The sequence below is a fragment of the Zootoca vivipara genome, chromosome 3, assembly GCF_965207765.1.
Source record: "Zootoca vivipara chromosome 3, rZooViv2.hap1.1, whole genome shotgun sequence".
Classification (NCBI taxonomy): Eukaryota; Metazoa; Chordata; class Lepidosauria; order Squamata; family Lacertidae; genus Zootoca; species Zootoca vivipara.
The window spans coordinates 10,394,725-10,418,950 of NC_142586.1; the positions used below are offsets into that span (position 1 = coordinate 10,394,725).

Here is a 24,226-nt window from a genome sequence, read left to right on the forward strand (position 1 = left end):
GCTGATCATAAGGCTGTCACTAAAACAGCAACCCTATATCTACTTCCTATCTCCCACTGATTAAAGGAAAGGTGTAAGATGACATCATGTTTTCATCACTGCCACTCAGGGGAGGATGGCAAGTGAGGCAAGCACACAATATGATGACATCATATCACACACTTCCCTTATGAAATGGCATAGGGAGAGACAAGGGAACTAGATGTGGGGTTTCTAGCTTTTTGATGGAAGCTCCACAAAAGGTCTAGTTTCACCAGTAATGCAAAATTCTCAGGGAAAATTCAATGGTGCAACTTTGCTTCTCCTAGTTTAGGATTATCAAGGCATTTTGTTCTTCCACTTCAGCATCCCCTGGAGCCTAGGAATAAGCTCAGCACCACATGGGGATTGATACAGACAAGGAAGTTGGGCACCTAGCAAGTAGGGATGGGGCAGGGAGGTATGGCAAGAGAGGAACGAGCAGAGAACCAATTCTACTTCTACCTAATCTTCCTACTTGTTTGCTTATTATCACAGTCTGTGCTTCATCTCGCTCTGGAAACATAAATCTCATGCCTTGCCCCTTCATGTAGGGGAGAGTAGATTCATATCCCCAGAGGCTTAAAAATGAAGAGTTCACATATGGATCTTCAAAGGGAAACATCACATAAACTAAAGCAGAACTGAGAAAAATGCAACCAGCCAAATTTAATCTTTCTGATTTTAAGGGCAGAATTACTTTCACATTTAATTTACATCAATTTAAGTCAATGGGCCTTAGTTTGATTTTTTTGGTTGGATGGTGTCCCCCCCCATCTCCCCCCCCCAACAATCTCCCTATTGGTTTATGAGAAATAAGATTTCCCCCTTCTACTCAAAACAACTTACCTTTGCTTCCTCTTGTTTAAAACTATTGTTAAATATCTGAACTAAAGCTTCAAATGAAACTGTCAGGGGAAGCATGAAGTTTTCAAATTCATCTTCATCTTCACCTATGGAAAAAAGGAAGAAAGGCAAGTGTTAAATGCCAGGAAAAGAACAATGAACTCCAGGACTATACTCCTAATATACAAAACTTGCTAAAGGCACTGAAAAGCGATAGGTCTTCAAAAGGCCTGCCGAGCCTACAAAGCGATGGAGTTCCATTGTTGCTGAACCAATGAAAAGGCTCTGTTAAGGGTGCTCACCAACCTAATCATCTTCACAGGTAAGGCTTCCAATACTGATTTCAGTAAATGGACAGGTTGGCATGAGTGCAGGTGGTTATTAAAGTATCCTGGGCCCAATCTGCTCAGGGCTTTTAATGTTACAGCTTTCAATGTTGAATCCACATTTCTTCACAACTTCACGTCTTAACAGTAAGATGTAGTCTAGGAGACCACTCCAGAGCAGGGCGCTTGGGATGACTGACACTCATAGGACCCTACTAGCGTTAGTTACTCAGTGGCTAAGCTAGGGTAAGCCTGTGTGCAGGGCTATGCACATGCACACACAAATCTGATTGGGGGCCCAAACTGGCACTTAATCCACCCCAAGTCTGAATCCTGAATCTATTATTTCCTGCACTGCCTGATGTGAATGGCAACACCACACCAAGGCTTCAGAGCAGACTTTTGCCCAGCCAATATTATTTAATCTGCAGTTAAATCCAGCTTCCCTCATACAGTACTGTGTTGCGTTGTACTCTTGAGTACTGATTTTCCATTGTTATGCAAGAAATGGGAACACAAAAATCACAGGGGATTTTGATATCATATCAAAAACTATAAAAAGGTAAAGGTAAATGGACCCCTGACCATTAGGTCCAGTCGTGACTGACTGGGGTTGCGTGCTCATCTCGCATTATTGGCCGAGGGAGCCAGCGTATAGCTTCCAGGTCATGTGGCCAGCATGACAAAGCCGCTTCTGGCAAACCAGAGCAGCACATGGAAACGCTGTTTACCTTCCCGCTATAGCAGTTCCTATTTATCTACTTGCATTTTTTTGTGCTTTCGAACTGCTAGGTTGGCAGGAGCTGGGACCAAGCAACGGGAGCTCACCCCGTCACAGGGATTCGAACCGCCGACCTTCTGATCAGCAAGCCCTAGGCTCAGTGGTTTAGCCCACAGCGCCACCTGGGTCCCCATCAAAAACTATAGCTGCCCATTATTCCAGATAACATGTTAATTCTCCCAGTTGACACTGCTGATGTCTATATATTCTAGTTATCTGTCTTCTTCTTATTCCTTTTTGATTTCTATATACCAGCTTTAGCACACATCCTTCTCCTCATCACTTTCATAATTTCCCCAAGGAGTCTCTGGACTACTCCACTTGATCAAACATGGGGAGGAATTTGATGAAACAGGACCCCGCTTCTTTGAAAGAATATACGTCCCTTTGGATACATTCTGCACAATCAAATGTGAATGCATGTACCTTATAATGAGATGCCTTTTTGATCTCCTGAAGCCCCATGCCTCATGTGGTGTATCCAGGAATCCCATCCTGAGGCCACCTCATAGGCTGTGGCTCAAAAATACGTGTCCCTCATAACACACTCAGCTACATCAAGTCATTGTTTCTGACACGTGACATGAACTATGTTGGATTTGTTGTATTACGCTGTCATGGAAACAGGCAGCCTGAGGATGGGGGATGTAGATGCCACCCTTATGATCAGATCATGACCTCACAAAGGGTGTGCATTTTCTTTTTTTAAATATTTTTATTAATTTTCCAATTAAAACCAATTATATCACATTCAATATTTCAAATTATACACATATATATATCAATCAGACCGAATGTTATGCCAAATCATCTAAAGAATTTTTTATTTGGGTTCCCATGCTTCAAGAAATTGGGAATTCCTCGCAACTGTCCACTGCCGTCTTTTTTCTAAAGTTCAAATCGTCCTTCAAGTTCATAATAATCCAGATCTTCCCCTTACAGTCACATAGATGTTTTCCACTTTCACGATTGTTTCCCAGCTGCTGATATAAATATCAAACAAAGTCTCACAGATGTTCTTTCTCCTGTGTGAGTTAATCAGTCCAGCCTCCCCATAAATCTTCTTAATGGAGCTCCTGTTGCGTTGAAGCAATTCGAAGTAGCGCCATCTTAAAAAGCTCAAATCACTTTCGCTTTTCTCTCATAGCCATGAAGATTTACGATCATTATAGAATTTACAGCTTTTCCAGGCAGGAGACCCAAACATCAAACCATAGACTCTTGGTAAATTAATGGATCTCCTTGCCCTATAGCTGAACTTAGCTTCAGGTCGCTGCTCCAATTTAAAGTGCGTCACAGCTCATAAATCCTCCGAACGCATTCAGAACTCCTTCCGTCCGACTAGGGGGGGGCTTTTCTCATCGGCAACTCCACATCTTTAAAAAAATATGCTCAGTAACAACAGTTATAAGGTTCAACTCACACAGTCTTTTGCTTCTCTTTCACTCCAAACAAGCCAGGACATCGCGTCCGGGAAGGTACGAGGCAACAATATGAAGAAAAAAAATAAAATAAAAACTCACTCCCCTTATCGCTCCGTCCCCATCAATCCTTCTTCCAGATGCAGTACAATCTTTGACTCCTCTCACTCGGCAGCATAAATTTCTCAGCAGTAAACAGCGCTTCTTTCCCTCCTTCTGAAGTATGTCCATAGATTTAAGCCTAATTATCTTCTTTAACCATGGAAATCCCCGCCATGCAGATTAGCGTCCGGGAGTCCTGGCCCTTGTAAGTGCTCAGCCCAAGCTCCCCCCACTCCAAAAACAGTCGGAGTGGGTCTGGGGGCATCGCGGGCCAGCGGCCCCTCTCCGTAACCCCCGGAGAGGGTAGGGGGTTGCCATTTACTCCCCTAGCAACCGCCAAATTCCTTACAAAGGTCAGAGAGATGGAAAACAGGTCCGCCATTCCTGCAGGCGGAAACCGGAACCAAGGGTGTGCATTTTCATGACATAGTCTCTGGTGGGAGGCAGAAGAGAGATGAGATGCACAGGCCAAAGGGTGGCCCAGACTTGGAGATTAAAAATTCCAGTGGGTTTACAGAATGCTCTGGGATATTAATTTTGCTTATGCCTATAGGTGACCAGTTGATACCCCGGTTGGAGTAAGAAGTTACTACAGCTGCTTAGTTTTCTCTCATTCCGAATCCTAAATAGACCTTCCCTCGGCGGATGGATTATAGAAGGCAATATAGACAATATAGCAAAGTGGTGCCATTTTTGTGCACAGTTGGACCAAACTGGTAATTGAACCCATTTAAAAGGCTACCATTAGTGGTAGCAAAGAAGAGTTTCTTCTCAGCTTAGTCAGCACTGTGTTATGGGGTTTGTTGGGTCCACATTTTGCACACACACAGAAACTGAGTAATCCACCATCTTCTGAGGGGCATTAGGAAGATAGCATTTTTAATTCAGTCTAGCTATTTTTAAAAACATAATCTGAGTCACTGGTGTTAATGATCACTTTCAGTTTATTTCTTCCTCTAGATGCTATGGCATTTTAAACTTTTTTCAAAAAATCCCAATGAGAATAGGGATTTTCAAGGTGTATAGATAGTTTACAGGTGAACTTTGCCTATTCTAGTTTGAATCTGGCAAGGGAGCTTCTTACTTTGCAGAGGAATCTTATAAGTCTGGAAATAAAGTACCATTAACTTAAAATACTGAATCATCTTTGGGACAATCTAAAGCAGGTGGAAATAAAAAGCAGGTGGAAATAAAAAGAAAGTACATTCCAAATCTGTCTTTTTGCTCCTGGCATAGAATCCTGGAAGAGAAAGTAGGTTCTTCAGTGAAACAGGGATAGAACCCATGTCCAAAGATCACACTCTTATAATTTAGCAGACCAATCTAAAATATGTTTATTCAGAAATCAATCCTTCTAAGACTTATTTCCATTAGCCTTGAAATGAAAGCCCATAGGTAAATAAGATCCAAGGAACCTGAATGGAACGGAAATAGCCACTAATATGTTCTGCAAACATTTTGAAGGATTATTTTTTAGATTTTACATTCTATAGCAACTTTCATGCTGATTCTGGCAACAAGCAGTCATGTGGACTTTAATGCAACCAGAGGAACCATTTTGAATCTAGTTTCACCTTTCTTGCACAACACATGGCGTGGAAAACAATCCTTCTGTGGGCAGACAATGCCTGCATCCAAGCAATTAGGTCTCAATGTGGTCATAACATGTTTTAATAACTTGTCTGGCGTAGTGTTATTTTGACTTAAAAACAAATATCAATATTGCCAGGAACTGATTATTAGACCATAGAGTAGACAATGTATTTGGGAGACAATGTATTTGGGAGACCTTTCTAACTTCAGGAAGGGAGTGAAGGAATACAATGAAAAATTTCTTACCTAGATCTACCATGAGAAGGCGTGTGAGTGCAGTATAGAACCTGGTTCTGCACCTAAGGTCACTCAAACCATAATTATCATTTACACCCAAGAAAGGAAAGTGTTTACTCTGGCGGAAAAATGAAGAACAGATTTAAAAAGTCAACACCATTCATTATTTTATGCTAAGAACTCTTAAAACATTGAAGCCAATTCAAGAGACCTACCGTATGATTCTGCAGCATGAACTTCACAGCATCTATTTTCACAAGCTTTTTTAGGATAATATAAGTGTTTGAAATTAAGGGAAACAACAGGAGGCAATTAATGTGCTGATAACCCAAAACCTTTTAATGTTTATGGTCTTCAGAGACCACATATCGATAGCTTTACAGAGTATTAGAACATACAAATTTCAAAAATTTGACTTTTTATTTAAATATTGCAAAGAAAATAATAATACATAATATTACTAAGCAGAAGAGCGGGGAAGTAGTTAAAACTATCAACAGTCATAGTGTTCTTAATTTTTTTAGATGACAAGTAGGAAATGCATGATACTTGTCAGGACAGCTCAAGGCCAATTATTCCATCTTTTACAGCAGTTGTCTCTCACAGCAGATAGGAGAATGGGGTGCCAAATTCAGGTAAACCTTGTCACTTGTCACTAATCCTCAAAAAGTGAGCAACTCTGTCTGAACGGATAGTGCTGGTCCTCTGTAATGTGTATATTGGGAAAGAGGGTGGGATTTTCTCATGCAGAACTATTTGTAACCTCTTAAATTTTTGACTACAGGTAATTCGCAACATATGTGCATTTAACTTGTTCACATTCAGCTACACATTTGGCAATATATATATACAGTGGTACCTCAACATCCGAATGCCTCAACTTCCAAAGGTTTCAACTTACGAAGTTGGCAAACCCGGAAGTCTTTTCGCCGCGCGTGCGTTCTGTGCCTGCGGTCCGCACATGCGCAGAAGCGCAAAATCATGCTTTGCGCATGACGGACGCTTCGACAACCGAAGACTTCGACTTACAAACAGCACCGCGGAATGGATCACCTTCGTAAGTCAAGGCACCACTGTAATAAAGGGTGGCGATCCCATCCGCCATTGAACCCAATGTGTTTTGACCATACACAATTTTGGCTTTATGCCTAAATCCCTATACAGTTCCTGGAATGTAACCCCAGTGTAAACTGAGAGTTGCCTGTATTTTAATCACAATCCTGTATAGAAGCAAGCATTTTAAACACATTTGCATCAATGGACTTTGGCCATAATTTTTATCTTTACTACATTTGTCTAGATTTTTCCTTCTTTCTCTATTGCCAAATAATAGTTTACTGCAATGCTTCTGCAACCAAGCCAGCTTAGGTCTAGAGGCAACCAAACAGTAGATTCATCAGCTGAAGACGAACATTTTAAACCATCCACATCCTAGGCTACCGGTATGTTTTATCAATTACATGTAGAGCCTTTTAGGTAACTTGCTTGATGACTTCTTATCAAGTGACTGTTTATGTTGTGAAGTCTTTGTGCAAGGGTTTTCTCTTAAACCAAAAGGAAGACTTTAATAGCTGCAATCACAATGTAAGTAGGAAGAAGAACGATCAGATAGCTGAAAGACACTTTGTGGTCAGTTCCTTCACAAAATAACCATGAGAGAGAGAGAGAGAGAGAGAGAGAGAGAGAGAGAGAGAGAGAGAGAGAGAGAGAAGTAACAGGAAGCATTATGATAAAGTTAATTATGAGAAACAACAGAGGATGCATGAGGGAGTACCATGACTACACTGACAGAAAGGAAACACTAACACATTCCATTATGTAAATGAATTCAAAGCTATTCTGTGACTGATCAGCTAGAAGGGACATAATGATTTATAATTCAAATAACTGAGCCTTAAAATCAAATTGGGCTAATATATTTCTAAATATGCAAGCCTGGAATAATTGTTAAAATAATGCAAAACAAGACAGCAACACAAATCATTTGTTGCCTCTTCTTGCTTAAAATACTCCCCATATATATTTTTGCTCTTTTGTCTAATCCCTTCTAAAATTGTGATCTAAAAAAAAAAAACTGTTACAGAATCTCTGAAGAAATAAATAACCCTTATGCATAATAAAAGATAAGTACCAATTTCAAGGAACATGTAGCGCTTTGATTCTGAAAGAAAATTATATGCATATGAATGAATTAAGCAATGGGCAGGCATTTAAATTAAACTAATTATTTTTTAGCCTTTCAAATTAATCACAATTTAATGTACCCTCTGTACTGAAAATGGGCTCCCTGGATGTGGTCTCTAAAAAACATGATGCTTCTCAACAAAGTTATATATAATGAAGGCCTAATCCTTAACCGACCACAGTGACATAATCCCTATCAGAATGAGAAGGGCTTGTCTGAAGTGAGCTTGAACATCACAGCCACTGAGTTGCTCTGACAAACTAATGCATTGTTAAAAGGTTAAAGTTTGCAATACCAGGAAGTATTTATAAACACTTCATATGTAAGAAATAAGAAGTACTTCAGTATTATTCTTTAAAAGCTGAGCCAATAGATTTAAAAGAGGGGGGGGGGATGTATGTATCGTTAAAAGCCAAAATGGCCAGCAAAATTGGGTTGTACATCATTTTCCAACAAAAAGGAAAAACAGCTTCGACAGGTGTAATTTATCATTTTTCTGATTTAATACCAAAGAAATATATTAAAATAATAAAAAGAATCCTGAAATCCTCAAAATTTGTTGTGATAAATAGCCCTCCCTGCCTTTATTACATTATGCCTACTAACAGAAATATTGCATGGTGGATTTTGCCAGACAAGGACGATTATTTTCCAATAAAAAGTTGCATATTAAATTCCAGCACAAAAGTGGGTGTCTTAATACTTCTGAATTCTTTTTTCATTTGCCAAAGAACACAATTTTAAACTTAACTAATACTAACATATAAGAATAAAGTGAAACAGCATTTAGGTTAGCTCTATCATGCTACATTCATTTTAACTGGAAAAAGAAACAAATCACAGAAGTTCGAGTCAAATTACATTTAATGCAGTTTATTTATTCAAAATGTTGTTTATTTCAATGTTGCCAATTAAAAAAAAGTTAACTAGCAAAGTTAATGCCAATTTTATATGCTCTTCTCATCGTGTACCCCCATTCATCGATATAGCAAAATTACCTACGAAGCAAGAGGGTTTTACAAAGTTTGTTTGGGGAATACAGTGGTACCTCTACTTACGAATTTAATGCGTTCCGAACGCACATTCGTAAGTCGAAAAAAATTGTAAGTCGAATCCCATAGGAATGCATTGGGAGAAAAAATTCGTAAATTGAAGCAACCCTATCTAAAAATTCGTAAGTAGAAAAAATCCTATCTAAACTGCATTCAAGATGGCGGATGGAGCTCGTAAGTAGAAACATTCGTAAGTAGAGTTATTCGTAAGTAGAGGTACCACTGTAATAATATCAAGGAAAGAGAGGAGTATTATTGGACCCTGGTTTGGAATGAAAAAGTGCATCAATCTCAATGGGATTTTTTAACAATACAGTGGTACCTTGGTTCTCGAACTTAATCCATTCCGGGAGTCCATTCTGAAACCGTTTGAAAACCAAAGCATGGCTTCTGATTGGCTGCAAGAGCTTTCTGCACTCAATTGGAAGTCGTGTCAGATGTTTGGTTTCCAAAAAACCGTTTGCCTACCGGAACACTTACTTCTGAGTTTGCGCTGTTCGGGAGCTGATTTGTTCGACAACTAAGCCGTTCGAGAACCAAGGTACCACTGTATAAGCAACAAGGGGAACGTATACCAAGTTATACCATTGGACATCTAGCCCGGTATTGCCTTAGAGGTTCTTTCCAGTCTGGTTGAAAGAAGGAACCAGGTTTGAATATAAAATCCTCTTTTATCAAAAGCATGTGCTTTACCCACTGAACTATGATGCCTCCCCAGATTATTGACCAATGCTGCTATATGCCACTGAATCAGATAAAAAGATGAAAATATTTATATCCAAAAGCCAAGGGTTCTTAAACACAGATGTTTAACTGCTTTGATATTTACCTGAAGCCCAATTGCAATGCAATTCATTTCTACTTTAAAAAAATTCATGCATTTTATGTATCTTTTAAATTATAATATACATTAAAGGCAGCTTTTTAAAAAAGTGATAGAAGAAAACTGAAACAAGCATATATATATATATTTTAAAAAACAAACAATCAGAAGCTCCACTTAATCAAAAGAAAACCAGAACCAAAATACTAAGATATAACATAAGAAGCAGGACCATTCTGCAATCTAATCTGAATATAATATTGGCAAAGAACAGATGTGAACTGAACAGGGGAAAAACCATTGAAAGCTCAGTAGTACAGAACCTTTTGGACTTGACATCTATAATGGACTAGTATTACTGCATGGCAGGCAAGGTTCTTTCTCTGAGCACTCACAGGCATATTTTCTTGTGGAGGAAAGGTTAACTTGCAGATCTTAAAGCAGCATATACAGTGGATCCTCCAGATACGAACTAAATTCATTCTGGGGGTCTGTACTTATCCTGAAAAGTCCATAACTCAGGGCGCTGCTTCTGCGCACGCACACGGTGCGATAGAGTGCTTCTGCGCATGCGCGGCAAAACGCGGAAGTATACACTTCCGGGTTTGCCGTGTTTGGAACCTGAAAGTTACGTATCCAGAGCGGTACGTAACTCGAGGGTCCACTGTAAAGGAGTAAGCATTTGTTAAAGCTAGTTTGTTTCAGAGAGTGGAAGAAACAAGCAATTTTACAGTGGTACAGTACCTTGGGTTAAGAACTTAATTCGTTCCGGAGGTCCGTTCTTAATGTGAAATCGTTCTTAACCTGAGGTACCACTTTAGCTAATGGGGCCTCCCGCTGCCACCGCACGATTTCTGTTCTTATCCTGAAGCACAGTTCTTAACCCGAGGTACTACAGCGGAGTCTGTAACCTGAAGCGTCTGTAACCTGAGGTACCAGTGTACTATAAAAGAAATGGAGAAGAAAACAAAGGTGGAAAGGCAGCTCAGAAGAACATGCTGATTCAATTGGGGTTCGGGATAGGAAGGAGAGCAAAACAGACATTCACACAACTATTTTGAAGATGTCAGGTTGATCTGGGCCCAGCACAACACAGTCACTGTTGCCATTGCTTTTCCCACTAGACCATCTTTTTCCTCCACCATTGCCTCTCTTGCCTACTGCTGCCTTGCAGTTCCTCCTCCTCCAATCTGGGGTCATCCTCACCTCTCAATGGCAAAGGACAAGGAGAAAGGTGGTGATTGAGATGAACACAGAGTGTTCTTGCACCACAACTGCTTTGTGGCAACTGCTTGAAGTTTAAAGTTCTCCGCGCAGACTAGGAACAGAAGCACCAATGAAAGAAGTTCATTACCTTTTATTACTTAAAGACTGATTATCTTCATATCTTAACAAAGCTATTTAGAGTAGAATTTCTTGTTGACCTTTAGTTTATTGAACAATATTGTACCGAAAGAAAACATCGAGGAAAAACAATCATTTTTACCCTTTTAACATTTTAGCAATGCAATACAATAACCTCTTCGCTTCCGTCTTTGTCACATACAAGTGACACTTCCCTTTACACTTACTTACTTACACACACACACACACACACACACACACACACACACACACACCATCTGATGGCAAACATAAAATACCCAAACATACATTCACACCAGACCATGTTAACCAGCTCATTAAACTAGAAGTACATCCAGCTGAATGCTCAGTTGACCCTGACCTTGAGTTGCACAGCAGACAATGGCACTGGGCTGATGATGGGAGAAAGTGCAAAAGACCATGTGCTCTCCAAGAAGTCTAACACACAGGACCAGTGAGCTGCTGAACATTCAAGAGCATTCAATCAACGTCAGGCTCTGAACCAAGCACAGAGGAGACTGACCACCTCACCAATCACTGCCTGATTCCAATTGCCATAGTTGTTACCCTTTCGTGGATGTGATCAGGAGCAGGGTTGAAGGAGACGATAAACCTACTTTGGTTTTACCGTATATCAAAATCCCAGCTTTACCGACCTATTTTATAGGACAGGAACCAGAACTTTTAGATTAATTTGAAAGGAAGATTGTGTGCAAAATAAGCAAGATGGCATTTTCAAAATGGACTATGCACAGAAAGGGCTATGCTTAATTACTATTTCAGTACTAACTATTCCTAAGAGTATCAACAAGTAAAAAAGTAAAGATGAAAATGGTGCACATTCTACCATCTTCTAAGCTACACAGTGGATAGGACCCATGATATACAGTTAAAAGGATATCCAACTGAAAGGTCATTTAGAAACTGAAGCGTTCTTGAAATCACAGGCTCACATCGCCCCCAGTATTTAAGATTTGTAACACTAGAATTAAAAAAAGAAAAGTTTTACAAATGTATCTTCTAACCAGACATAAACATGTACAATATTAGTTCAATGGGACTTATTCCCAGGTAACTGTATCCATCCGTTTGCAGCAAACCATACTTTTGTTTTCTCTTGCCTTCAAACTCAAATTAAACCCTACTTTGAACCATCATCCACCAGCCTGCTTAAAAATAACTTAGTTCCAGGTGGTATGAAGGCAAGAATCGGATTTTACATCCCAGTTACAAAGTTGCCCTTCTTTCTCATGATTCACCTGTCATTATTTTTTCCAGAGAAGAATTTGGACTAACGTTTCAAACAACTATCTAGAAAGTCAAGATTTGCTGAAGGGAGGCAGCTGAATACTTTCCCGAGAGTATTTTGCAACATATTATATAATGTAGCATAAAAAGGGAAATATGAAATGAGCAAGGTTGCCTTTAGATTTGAATCAATACGTGAAAACAAGAGGAGACAGTTGCTAACTGGTAATAACAGAAGAAAAGGTGGTGGCGACAGTAAAAGCCACATTAATTGCATTCATATGTCACATCTCAAAATTTTAAAATTAAGGCATTAACTATTAGCATCATTTGCATTAATGTTTACATCGGGGGCGGGGCAAAAACTACAAGAGTAAGTATTTCAAACTCACATTTTTGTCATAAATGTTTCTAGAACTTGGTTGTCGTCTGTTATTCCCAAAACTTCTGACATTCGAGCATAAACCTGGGAAAAAAAAACAATTCAACAGTGAAATCTTAATAGATTACTGTACTATGATTTTTAAACATGTATTGTTCTGAAGAGAGATCACTTTCTTTGGTAGCAGGGAACCAGCAGGTTGGGTGTTGGTTTTGAAATTCAGTTCTGTTGTGACAATGAGGCTGAAAATATGGACAAACTGTATTTCTGCTTGCTTCCTCCTCCTCCTATTCTATAATCCTGGCTTCCTCAACCTCAGCTCTCCAGGTGTTTTTGGCCTACAACTCCCATGATCCTTAGCTAGCAAGACCAGTGGTCAGGGATGCTGGGAATTGTAGTCTCAAAACATCTGGAGGGCCGAGGTTGAGGAGCCTGCTATAACCTATTTGCATTATATAGTTAAGAAAGAAAGACTCGGGCGATGCCTGGATTCCATCAAATAAGAATGATTCAGTACACGAGTTGGGCTTTGGCTGAATCCACTTCACAGACCTACTGCCAACTATATTCTCAAATTCTGAATCCATCTATATGTCAAAAAGCTACGGTGACTAATATTTTTTGTTTTTTTGCATTTATCCTAAATTATTTATTATTGGGGATACGGTAAAGGGACCCCTGACCATTAGGTCCAGTCGTGACCGACTCTGGGGTTGCGGCGCTCATCTTGCGTTATTGGCCACGGGGGGCCAGCGTACAGCTTCCGGGTCATATGGCCAGCATGACAAAGCCGCTTCTGGCTAACCAGAGCAGCACACGGAAACACCGTTTACCTTCCCGCTGTAGCGGTACCTATTTATCTACTTGCACTTTGACGTGCTTTCGAACTGCTAGGTTGGCAGGAGCTGGGACCGAGCAACGGGAGCTCACCCCGTCACGGGGATTCGAACCACCGACCTTCTGATCGGCAAGCCCTAGGCTCTGTGGTTTAACCCACAGCGCCACCCGTGTCCCTATTGGCGATAAATGCTACTATTTTATTCTTTATATGAGGAAGCAATTTGAGACCCCCATAAAAGATCTAATAAGGCAGGGGTCAGCAAACTTTTTCAGCAGGGCCGGTCCACTGTCCCTCCGACCTCACGGGGGGGGGACTATATTTTTTTGGGGGGAGGGGAATGAATGAATTCCTAGGCCACACAAATAACCCAGATATGTATTTTAAATAAAAGGACACATTCTACTCATGTAAAAACATGATGATTCCTATCCACGGGTAGGATTTAGAAGGCGATTTGGGCTGGATCCGGCCCCCGGGCCTTAAGTTTGCCCACCCATGTCATAAGGTTTTATATTAGATTAGTAAACAGTTTTTTAACAAGCGCTCAGCAGAAAGAAGATGGTATTCTACTGTACATATCTGTTCATATTTATCACATTTACTGTGATCAAAATCCTTGCTTTTCTGGGTGATTAGGTGATGGCTATAATTACCAGGTTACAGCTATTACAGAACAGCAACAATCAGATTAAGAGAAAGCACAGATCTACTTAGTAGGTGATAGGATTAAGAAGGGTTGCCCAACTTTAGTTATTTCTCTGTGGAATCTGGATGGATGGGCCACTGGGTTTTAAGGTATTTATTAGGATTACATTTAACGTTTCACTTTCAGAAGCACAACTTTTTTTTGTAAATAAACATTTAATAGTTATAGTCACACAACACATGCACATAGTAAAGGTTAGAAATTAGGGATTAATTCTACATAATTCACTATGCAAAGGACACTTGATACATGAGATTATTTTTATTAGTGGATTGGTTTCTATTTGTGTAGAATTATTATTGGTATTATTATTATTATTATTATTATTATTATTATTATTATTATTATTACCACTACTACTACTACCAGGGCCAGTGCTAGGGTTTTTTGCACCCTAGGCAGATCACCTTCTGGTGCCCCCCAGGGGGTGAGAAGGAAATAGCGCACGAGAGAGTGTGTGTGTAAGGGCGGGCGGGAGGGAGGAGGGGGTGAGAGGGAAATAGAGAGAGGGAGGGAGGGAAGAGAGAGAAGGAAGGAAGGAAGGAGTGGGTGGGTGGGTAAGAGAGAGAAGGGAGAGAGAAAAAGAGGGGGGAGGAAGCCTGTTCTTGCGAGAGGCGGCAGGATGAGTGCCCTGAGCGCTTTCGGGGCGCTGATCCTGTCGCCACCTCTTGCAGGGGTGGGCGGCCGCGTCTCCCTTCTCCCCGGCTCACTGTGGGGCGGGGGAAGGGAAAGCGGCCCAGACGGAGCCCTCCCTCGCCGCTCGCCCCGCTTTCCCTTCCCTACTGACTACTACTACTACGTAGTAATACTAATAGGAATAGCAATAGCCCTGGCTTTCCCCCTGAAAAGACACAAGATTGTTAGGAGTGTCCTACTCTCGTGTAGGACCCTGGCAGAGACACATGCCTGGCTGGCATGTTCTCTCCATCCTCTCCCTCCTTTCTTCTGCCCAAACATCACAGTGACTAATGCCAAAAGGCATTAGCACACTTAGGGATCCGCAGAGTATTCGCAGTTTGCGTAACAGAACTCAGTAGCTCAGCATTTTGGCTAATCTACTTTATTTACGTATAATACACTCGGAGCATTCTGACTTAGCGCCTGTCTCTTTCTCATCAGACAGCAAAAAAAAAGGGACAATAGTCCCACTTCATGGAACACAGTAATACAAACATGTCTCTGTCACTTCCCACACTGGAATGAAAACATACACTGTCATGTGATAGACAACAATCCCATGACTGCAGACACAGGGAATGAATCTCCAACATCAACAGTTTACAGATTAAAAATATAAAAAACATAGAAAAATCAATCATTAAATACAATTAAACATTGATAGAATTAAAGTTACATGCATACGCAAAATCTGTTTAGAACATACCAATAATTATAGTGGTGTGCAAACATGCAAGTCTTGGAGAAACACATATTTAAGAATAAAGAAGAAAGTAAAGTTAGGTATATTTTGAATTCCTTAGACTTTCCAGCTAATTAACCCAGAACCATCTACTATTCCTATGTCTACACTAGAGCATTGATGCATATGTGCTTCAATTTTTCTGCATGCGCTTTAATCAATAACTATCTTGATGTTTTTCAAAATCTCAATGGATTTTTCATTTACCAGTTTTATGCCAAGCAGCCTTATCCACACAGCAGAGAGGCGAAGAACAGCCAGGCAGGAGGTGGCACCAGGGCCTTCAATCTCCGAATCCTGCCCCCATACCAGAAAGGCGAAGAAAGTTCCCACCTCCTGGAGCTGTTGATTCTTCCTGAACTGCAAGTTCATTTCCATTTTTAACACAACATTTTTGTGCAAAACAGCTGTTTTAAAATTTTAGAAATGCATCACAAACATGCCTTTGTTTGTGAAATAGTCATGCTGCATCCTTTCCTTTGGGCTGATGGAAACGAAATGGCTAGGTTGAGCTCAGGTGAGGAGCAAATGGAAGCAGGGAATGTGGCAATAGGTGGAAAGGATATTGTACGGATGCCACACACAAGAATGACACACAAGCAGCTTTACATCCTCATTAAACTCCTGTGTGGACAAGCCCGATACGTTGCGTGCAATGATATTTCAGGATTCTTTACCAAACTTAGCCTTTGTTTCAACATTTTGCACAAGGCATATGAATATTCATCATTTGCATGAAAACAAAAATAAAAATATACGAGAAAGGTAGGAAGCTGTGTGCTATGTGGTAGCATTTTGTTCTCTTGTCAATTAACATTCAGATCATGGCTTAACAAATGAAACACTGGGAGAGATGTCAAATTTAACAAAGAACACTCCTTTAATCCACCGTTTCCTTGCTGCTTTTGCTACTCCGTTCATCATGCATTCGCTTTGATTCCTATTATCGCATCAAGATCTATGTCAACACTTATCCCTGGAGATGTCCCTCAACTACTAGAATCTGACAGCTAAGCTTTGGTGCTAAACAGGATCATTACCTCTTAAATCTACTTATCTGAACCACTGAATAAGTAAATTGAAAAGCTAATTAACAGCAACAATCTAATCTGTTTTCACACGTGACAGGGTCATTTTAAATAGCTGTGTGGGTAACATAGCTATACCATACATTGTGAGAAAGAATAGCTCTTAAATTAAAACAGCTATGGAATAATGTTATTTATTTGTGTTTATCCTGCTCTTCGTACAATTTTGTCTAGTACAATTTTGCATAGCAAAGTATCACAAATACACACAACATACACAGGCTGTGGAACCTTTTTTTTTTAAACAAACAAACAAACAAAACCTAACAAGGCAAATACAGCCCAATGGAGCATGTATCTGCTTGGCAGCCTCGGAAGATTGATTGTGCTGGAAAATAAAAAAGGGTGGGGAAAGCAGAATACTTTGCTTGAGTGCCTTCAATCTTCCTGGGTGGGTGGGTGGGGCCTGATTGACTTGTTGGTTCCCTGAAAAAGAGACTTCTGCTAGGTGGTAAGGAAACTGCAGCCATTTGTGGCAGGTCCCACTTGTAACGTTCAAGATGTAACCCCTCTGCAGATAATTCTTGCAGGTTGAGATCAGGCACCGCATCCCACTTCTTTGCTGCGGATGTGACTGAGATGGAACTCAACAAGCTCCTCCCTCTCTGTAATCCAAATCCTGGTTGCAGGTTTAGATGCAAAAAGGTATTGCCCCAATGCACAGAATCTACCCATGTGCTGCTGCCGGGGGGGGGGGGGGGGAAGGTTATGGATCACACAGACCCCTGTGAAGTTGGAGCTGCCAACATGTGGAGGTCAGGTAGAAAAGAGAGGTAAGGCCAGTACCGGTAGGAGTGATAACTCCATGTAACACAAGGCTATAGCCTCTACTCAGTCTCATGTTCCCCAGATTCATCAAACATGGTGCCTATAACACTACCTCTATGGGAAAATATTTTAACTATGCCTCTGGGAAGAGCTGATAAGGCGCTTCCAGGTGAATTTTGCATCTCACAAATAATACAAAATGTGTGTAACAAACACAGCAGTGTGGGGCTACAGCATTATCAGTTGGAGCTAAATTACAAAAGCCACCCCCCTCATATTCAGTGCTAATGCCCTAAGTAAAAAATTAGGCTCAGTTGAAAGCAAGGAAAGATTCAGCAATGAGCTCCATTCAAATATATTCCCATTAGCTAATGTTTCTCTTCTTACAGGACATAATATGTGTCCAATCAAATTATTCCCAGATCAATTCAATACTTAAAATACCACAAGGTAACATTACAGAAATGAGAATAGCCTATTCTTATTTCTTCTGCAATCCAAAAGGGTTTGCAGTTATTTAGGGAGGTGGGGTGGGCATGTTGTGCTATGCTGCAAAGAATAGAGGAGGCAGTGAAACAAATATCCAACTTTGCAGAAAGCGGTATATTTGAATTTAATTTTAGGCTGAGAAAAGATGGTATCATCATTAAAGAAATGAAAGCTTCATGCTATATTGTTCATACAATCCTTCGGCCCCAGACATGTTTAGCTAAGAAGAAGAAGAAGAAGCTAATTATGTCAATCCTTAAAATGTGAAGCACATTATAAAACTGGGAAACTGAGAATGAGGGTTTCTAAAGGTTGTATGGATATATAATGACAGTCAGAGAAATTCAATAACAGCTCTGTATGGAATGTGCTCAGAAGCACCGCATGAAACAAATTAAACTAGAACAATGAATCCTTCACACTGTGCAACTAAGAAAAGAAAAGAAAATGTTGATTCTCTATGTTTCATATGGGTTGCAATAATGAATTAAGATTTTGGGTAGCAGATCTTCACAAAATTACAGTAAAGTTATTACCAAGAGGCACAGCATAAATGTTTTAGCTCTTACAACTTCTTGAACTTTATTCAGGCTTTGTTGCAGGAAACCAGCAGTAATACAGATGCAACATTAAAGCATTTTGTCATCAGATAACTTAGGACAGTCGAACGTTTACTAGCTGAGCTGAGCTAATAGACATGAGTTGGCCACTGCATAGGAGTTTGGGGAAAACACATAGGGCAGGATTCACTTAACAAGTCCGTCAGCAGAAGCCCTGCACAAAGGCTTTTGCTTGTGCAATGGGGCATTCCCCACCGCCTAAAATTGGCTCGGGGTGTCACGAAAAACCCCAGAAGAGTTCATGGAGGTAGGAGGAGGGATTATTTTATGTGGCAAACCGCAATGCTTGTGCAGATGGAACCATTGGAAGAGTGCAGTGTTGAATTGCACCAATAGGAAGGAAGTTGCCTTATACCAAGCGTCACAATTGGTCCATCTAAGTCACTATTGTCTACACCAGCCTTCCCCCAACTGGTGTCCTCCAAATGTTGTTGGTTTCCAACCCCACCATCCCCGAACAATGACCATGCTGGCTGGGGTTGATGGGAGCTGGAGTCCAACCACCTCTAGAAGATAGCAGTTTGGGGGAAGGCTGGTCTCCAGGGTTTCCAACGGGAGTCTTTGCAAGCCCTACCTGGAGATTGCTAATGTTTGAACCTGGGACCTTCTGCATGCAAACTGAGCTACACACCCTTTCCCCGGTTCACATTATTCTTAGGGCTGCTTCTGACTTATACATTTGGTATCCAGGCACAACTTATCAGAACGCAAAACACTCACACCTTATGTCATTTGAGAATGTTCACATCACCACTTATTCCTGGGGAAAAAAATACACAGAAGCAGGTACCAGGGAAAGCATTAAATCCCTCCTTTCCATGCAAAGAGAACCAGTGTGGTGCAATGGTTCCTGTGCTGGACAAAGGCTGGGGAGCCCACATCCCAGTCCCCATTCAGCAGCAAAACTCACTCGGCGTCTTTGGGGCAGTCACACAGCTCTCAGCTGAATCAATTTCACAGAGTTGTTTTGAGAATTAAAGGGGGTGGACTTAACTATCCTGAGAACTTTGGAAGAAGAGTGGGATAAAGACACCATGAAGCAAATAAAGTTAAAATAAAATTTCCAAAATTTAAAATGTGAGTATGCTAGTTCTAAACAGATATATTTTAGAGAAGTGTCCTGAGTACAAAGGACAAAGCCCTTTGGAAAGTATAATGGAAGTTTATTTCGACTGTGCCTTTGGTATGTGCAAGAAAATATGGCTGTTGAGTCATGTTCAACTCTCTGTTTGGAATTTTATCCCTGTCTGCGAAGTAGCTACCAAATACATTGTCATTTCATTCAGATGCCTCCCCAACCTTGCCAATTAAAACAATTCTGAACAGATTCTGTACCCAAATACGGCACAGCTGGAATTCTGGCAGTAAGAGAAGCATCTGGGAAAAGGAGATATTCTCTCATCTCCGGCAATCCCCTGCCAGCCAAATCTGGCATGTCTTTAAGCAGTCATATACAGGCAGTGAGAAATTTCTGCACACCAGGAAGTCCAGCATGATCAAAGGATGGAGGAGTCCTGCATCACCATGGGAAAGAGGCTGATGCCTGAAGCTACTTAACACCAGGAACTGGAGAAATGGAAGGATGGCTTTCCCCCAAATTCTTCAGACAGAACTCTTTTAATTCCTGGAGCCGACACTGCTGCTTGAGAAAGCACCTCCATCTTTTCCACTCCATCACTGTTGAGCAGAGGTGGGCCTTCAGTAGACTATGCCACTATGGCATAAAGACAGCACAAAAGGAAGGCCACATCCTATCAGGCCGCACATTCTGGTGTCACATAGGAAAATTAGGAATCTAACTTGCCGAGGCAGACCTTGGGCCTTTACGTCTAGCTCAGTATTGACACAACTCTCGAAGTTTACAGGTAAGAATCTTTCCCAGCCGGACAAAGAGACACTGAGGATCTTCTGCTTACAAAGCATGTTTCACCTCCAAGCTATGCTCTAGAAATATATGACATGTCATCAAGATATCCTTAATACCAACTAACGAATACCATCTATTTATAGCCGTTTGAGGTAGTCTTGTGATAATGTGTTATAGTCTTTCTCGTTCCTATTCTGAAACACCTTGCACTGACACATCCCATATTTAAAGATACTGTAATTTCTTTCTATTGGTTCCCCCTCAACATGAACATTAGTTGCCACATCATAAAAAGCAATGTGTGAAGTAGTCCTTAAAGTTGCGACAAGGTAGCTAATGTTATTTTGGCCAACAGTATTTTTAGAGAATCCATCTTGCAAGGGTCTTTGTCCTATGTATCAGAAGCATAGCAGGGTCCTTATTTAAAGGAGATAATCATTTCAATCCAGCAAGGTTGAGGGATCCTCAGAAATGGGTTTGTGTGCATGGGCTGAACATCTGGGATGCTGTCATTTATGTGTAAAAGGTACTGGGTAGGGGGGAAATCAGTATGCAAAACCTCAGGAGTTTCTATATCTCGCATGCACCACCAAATAAACAGTAGCAGAGTTGCTGACTTGTAGCATGCACTGTGTGTTTTCAGACAGTTTCTTCCTCCCCAGAGTTGACAGGATATCTTCCAGCGCAAAAGTATGTATGAAGCCTACTGCCTGCATGCAAGGTTTCCTGGATCAGGGCCTGTGTGTGTTTTAAGTCATATATCAGAATGCTTTTTGCACATTTATATCAGAGCCTTGGGGGAAGGGGGAAGGATACACCATAGCTAATACTAGCAATTTGAACACTCCTCTTTGGCAGGCCAGAAATAAGATAATTGTTCAACATAGGCTGGCTCTTTTGAACTACTGGAAGCATTGCCTGTAATTATAGACATCTGTCATTGCTAGCCACTCAGTAGTAATCCTGACATCAGTATACAACTATAACACTAAACTGCCTCCAGGCATAGTAATGGAGGCCAGATACGAAAGGCGGGCAATCATCTGCTTCATCCAAACTATCTGTCAAAGGTTCCCAACCACAAACAGCGCTTACATTTTGTATCCTTAGGATAATATGTTGATTTATTTTAGATCCTCTAATATTTACAGTCTAGACCATCTACTAAAATAAAGAAAAGAAACCTTACAGCTAATCGAGGCTGTTAGTATTTCATATCATCCTGAAAGATCATAGCTCACCTCTCCAATGTTAAATATTGCCAGCCATTCTGAACATGTCCCATTAGAATAATGAAAGGTACTAATTATCTAAGTATATTCAGACCTCGTTAGAAAAATTATTGTACAGGTAGTTACATTTTAGATCTTTATGTAGTTTTCACGCCATGCAGATGTAACAGCACAATCTCAATTATGTCTACACAGAAGTAACTCCTATTTAATTCAATGGGGCTTACTCCCGGGTAAGTAGAGTTAGGACTACCTAAGTGTGCCATACTTGCAACATGTAAGACAAGAGTGTGTTTTATGTACGGTAATTGTATTTTGCTGAAAACTGAATGTTACAGTATTTGCAAGTCATGTTTGGAGAAGATTCATTATTAATTCTAGACATAAAATGTATTTAGGCTTTCATGAGGAGAAGAAACAAAATTTAAGTTAGATGTATAATCACAACAGCAATTGGAGAGAAGAACAAAAAGTGGCTGTGGGCTTAAGCTAATTAAGAATGAACAACCCTATAATTATTATAATCCGTTATTAACGAAACCAAGGCAGCCCATATGAAAAAACAGAGTTCGTACCAAGGAGAAACTATTAATTATTAGACAGACTGTTAGCTCACAAGTGAGATGCATTTTAAAAACCTCCTTTAAAATACAATTGCTAAATGCCTTACAGTGCTGTAACGTGAGACAGGTTCAAATCTTATTACTTCACTGAAATTAAAACCTAAGTTTTAATACTGTTCAAGTCGAACAACGATTCCACACTTTATTGCTTTTGAAATCCCTTGATGATCATAGGAAAAAATGCCCTCGAGAAAAAAAGACTCTGTTTTCGATAAACAGAAAATACAGTTTGCACTCTTAGCCTCTTTGTCATCACAAAAAAAGGATTTAATGCCAATTCTTAAAAAAAAGACTTTTTTCACAAAATGTGCACCTTGTGTGCCATTTGTAAAATCAGTTCACTTTCTTTTATTTATTACTGCAGTGCGGCAAGGCAATAAAGCAGCTACCGATAGCTAATAAATTACATGCCTTTTAAAACAATTCTCCAGCTACAAAAACTTGTAACTACAAAGGTTTACATTTACATGGTACATCATGTGAAATGTCTATATTTATGTCTTATTAACCACTTTAGGAAAATCTGACCTTTTATCTAGTAGCTGAAGGCAAATCTAAGGTTATATCTAAGAGTAAATACACATAGAGAATGTGTGCCACCTATCCACTAACACTTCAATTCTAGCCATTCTTATTAAGTAATCAACACAAAATTTGGCACACAGTTAAAATAATTAGCTGGTCGAGATATGCCAGGCTTACAAAAATAAGGTGTCCCACAACACCTTACTGTTTGACTAAGGTAAAGGTAAAGGGACCCCTGACCATTAGGTCCAGTCGTGACCGACTCTGGGGTTGCGCGCTCATCTCGCATTATTGGCCGAGGGAGCCGGCGTATAGCTTCCAGGTCATGTGGCCAGCATGACAAAGCCGCTTCTGGCAAACCAGAGCAGCACATGGAAACGCCGTTTACCTTCCCACTATAGCGGTCCCTATTTATCTACTTGCATTTTGATGTGCTTTCGAACTGCTAGGTTGGCAGGAGCTGGGACCAAGCAATGGGAGCTCACTCCGTCACAGGGATTCGAACTGCCGACCTTCTGATCAGCAAGCCCTAGGCTCAGTGGTTTAACCACAGCGCCACCTGGGTCCCTACTGTTTGACTAGAACAGTATTAAAACTTAGGTTTTAATTTCAGTGAAGTAATCACTGAAAGATTTGAACTTTGACAAAAAAGTAACATTAGTTTTCAGCTACATTTTCCATAAGAAAATGGGAGTTATGGATAAATCTCCTGACCACAAAGGATTTTCAACAATATACACATTTTCAGCACATGCAAGGGGGAAGCTGCACTGATTGTTCCATTAGGTACATTTAATAATTCCACAAGAAAGCTCTTTTTAGGTTAAAAAGCAAAGAATGAAGCCTAACCAAGGCAATCTTATTTAGTTGTACAGTCACAGTAAATACCATTAATATCGTGAAGGTACACTTTGATAACATTGCACCATGCTGGAACACAATGGGCTCTCCAGAGCCTTATAATTACACTATATATTTCACATGCTTTGGTTAACTATAGGATTTTCTTGATATGCTATGTTCTTCACATATAACTTTTCCTTATTACTGACTGGCTCTTAACTTCTAGTGAAGCAGTTATATTTACACAGTTTGGGATTATGGTAGAAATTCCAAGAAAAAGAGCAAGTAATTAAGTCACATTCCCTTTGGACACCATATCCATGCTGTACAAAACCTCCAGAAGACTGATTTTAACCATAACTACAAAATCACCCAAACCTGCCCCTTACATTCAGAAGGAGCCCAATGAGGAGTCTGCTAGGAATAACTCTGTGTGCAACAACATTCCTCCATTTTTCTCAACTGCCCTCGTGTTACTATGCTTCTTAGTATAATGGTGAGCATTCCAATCAAAAATAATGTAAGCTACGGAGCTTGAGAACCCAAAACCAGTGGTAAAAACCAACTTCATGTTAGGGAAGCCAAATAAACAGTGGTTTGTCTCATGTATTTATGAGAATCAGAATGAGTGAATGAGAATGAGTAAGTTAAATGTACAGTGGTAGCTCTGGTTAAGAACTTAATTTGTTCTGGAGGTCCGTTCTTAACCTGAAACTGTTCTTAACCTGAAGCACCACTTTAGCTAATGGGGCCTCCTGCTGCCGCCGGAGCAAGATTTCTGTTTTAATCCTGAAGCAAAGTTCTTAACCCGGAGTACTATTTCTG

The 24,226-nt window shown here is 40.3% G+C and overlaps 1 protein-coding gene across 5 annotated transcripts in view; it reads right to left on the minus strand.

Moving 5' to 3' along the window:
- RANBP17 (RAN binding protein 17) overlaps window positions 1-24,226 on the minus strand; it is a 163,844-nt gene that overhangs the window by 55,569 nt on the left and 84,049 nt on the right. For all 5 annotated transcript variants that reach the window (XM_035110144.3, XM_035110143.3, XM_088665553.1 and 2 more), the window contains exons 15-19: window positions 12,390-12,463; window positions 11,651-11,731; window positions 5,540-5,603; window positions 5,334-5,442; window positions 868-971 (exon numbers count right to left, since the gene is read on the minus strand). In XM_035110144.3, the coding sequence (XP_034966035.3) occupies window positions 868-971; window positions 5,334-5,442; window positions 5,540-5,603; window positions 11,651-11,731; window positions 12,390-12,463 (432 nt within the window). The remainder of the gene's footprint in view (window positions 1-867; window positions 972-5,333; window positions 5,443-5,539; window positions 5,604-11,650; window positions 11,732-12,389; window positions 12,464-24,226) is intronic.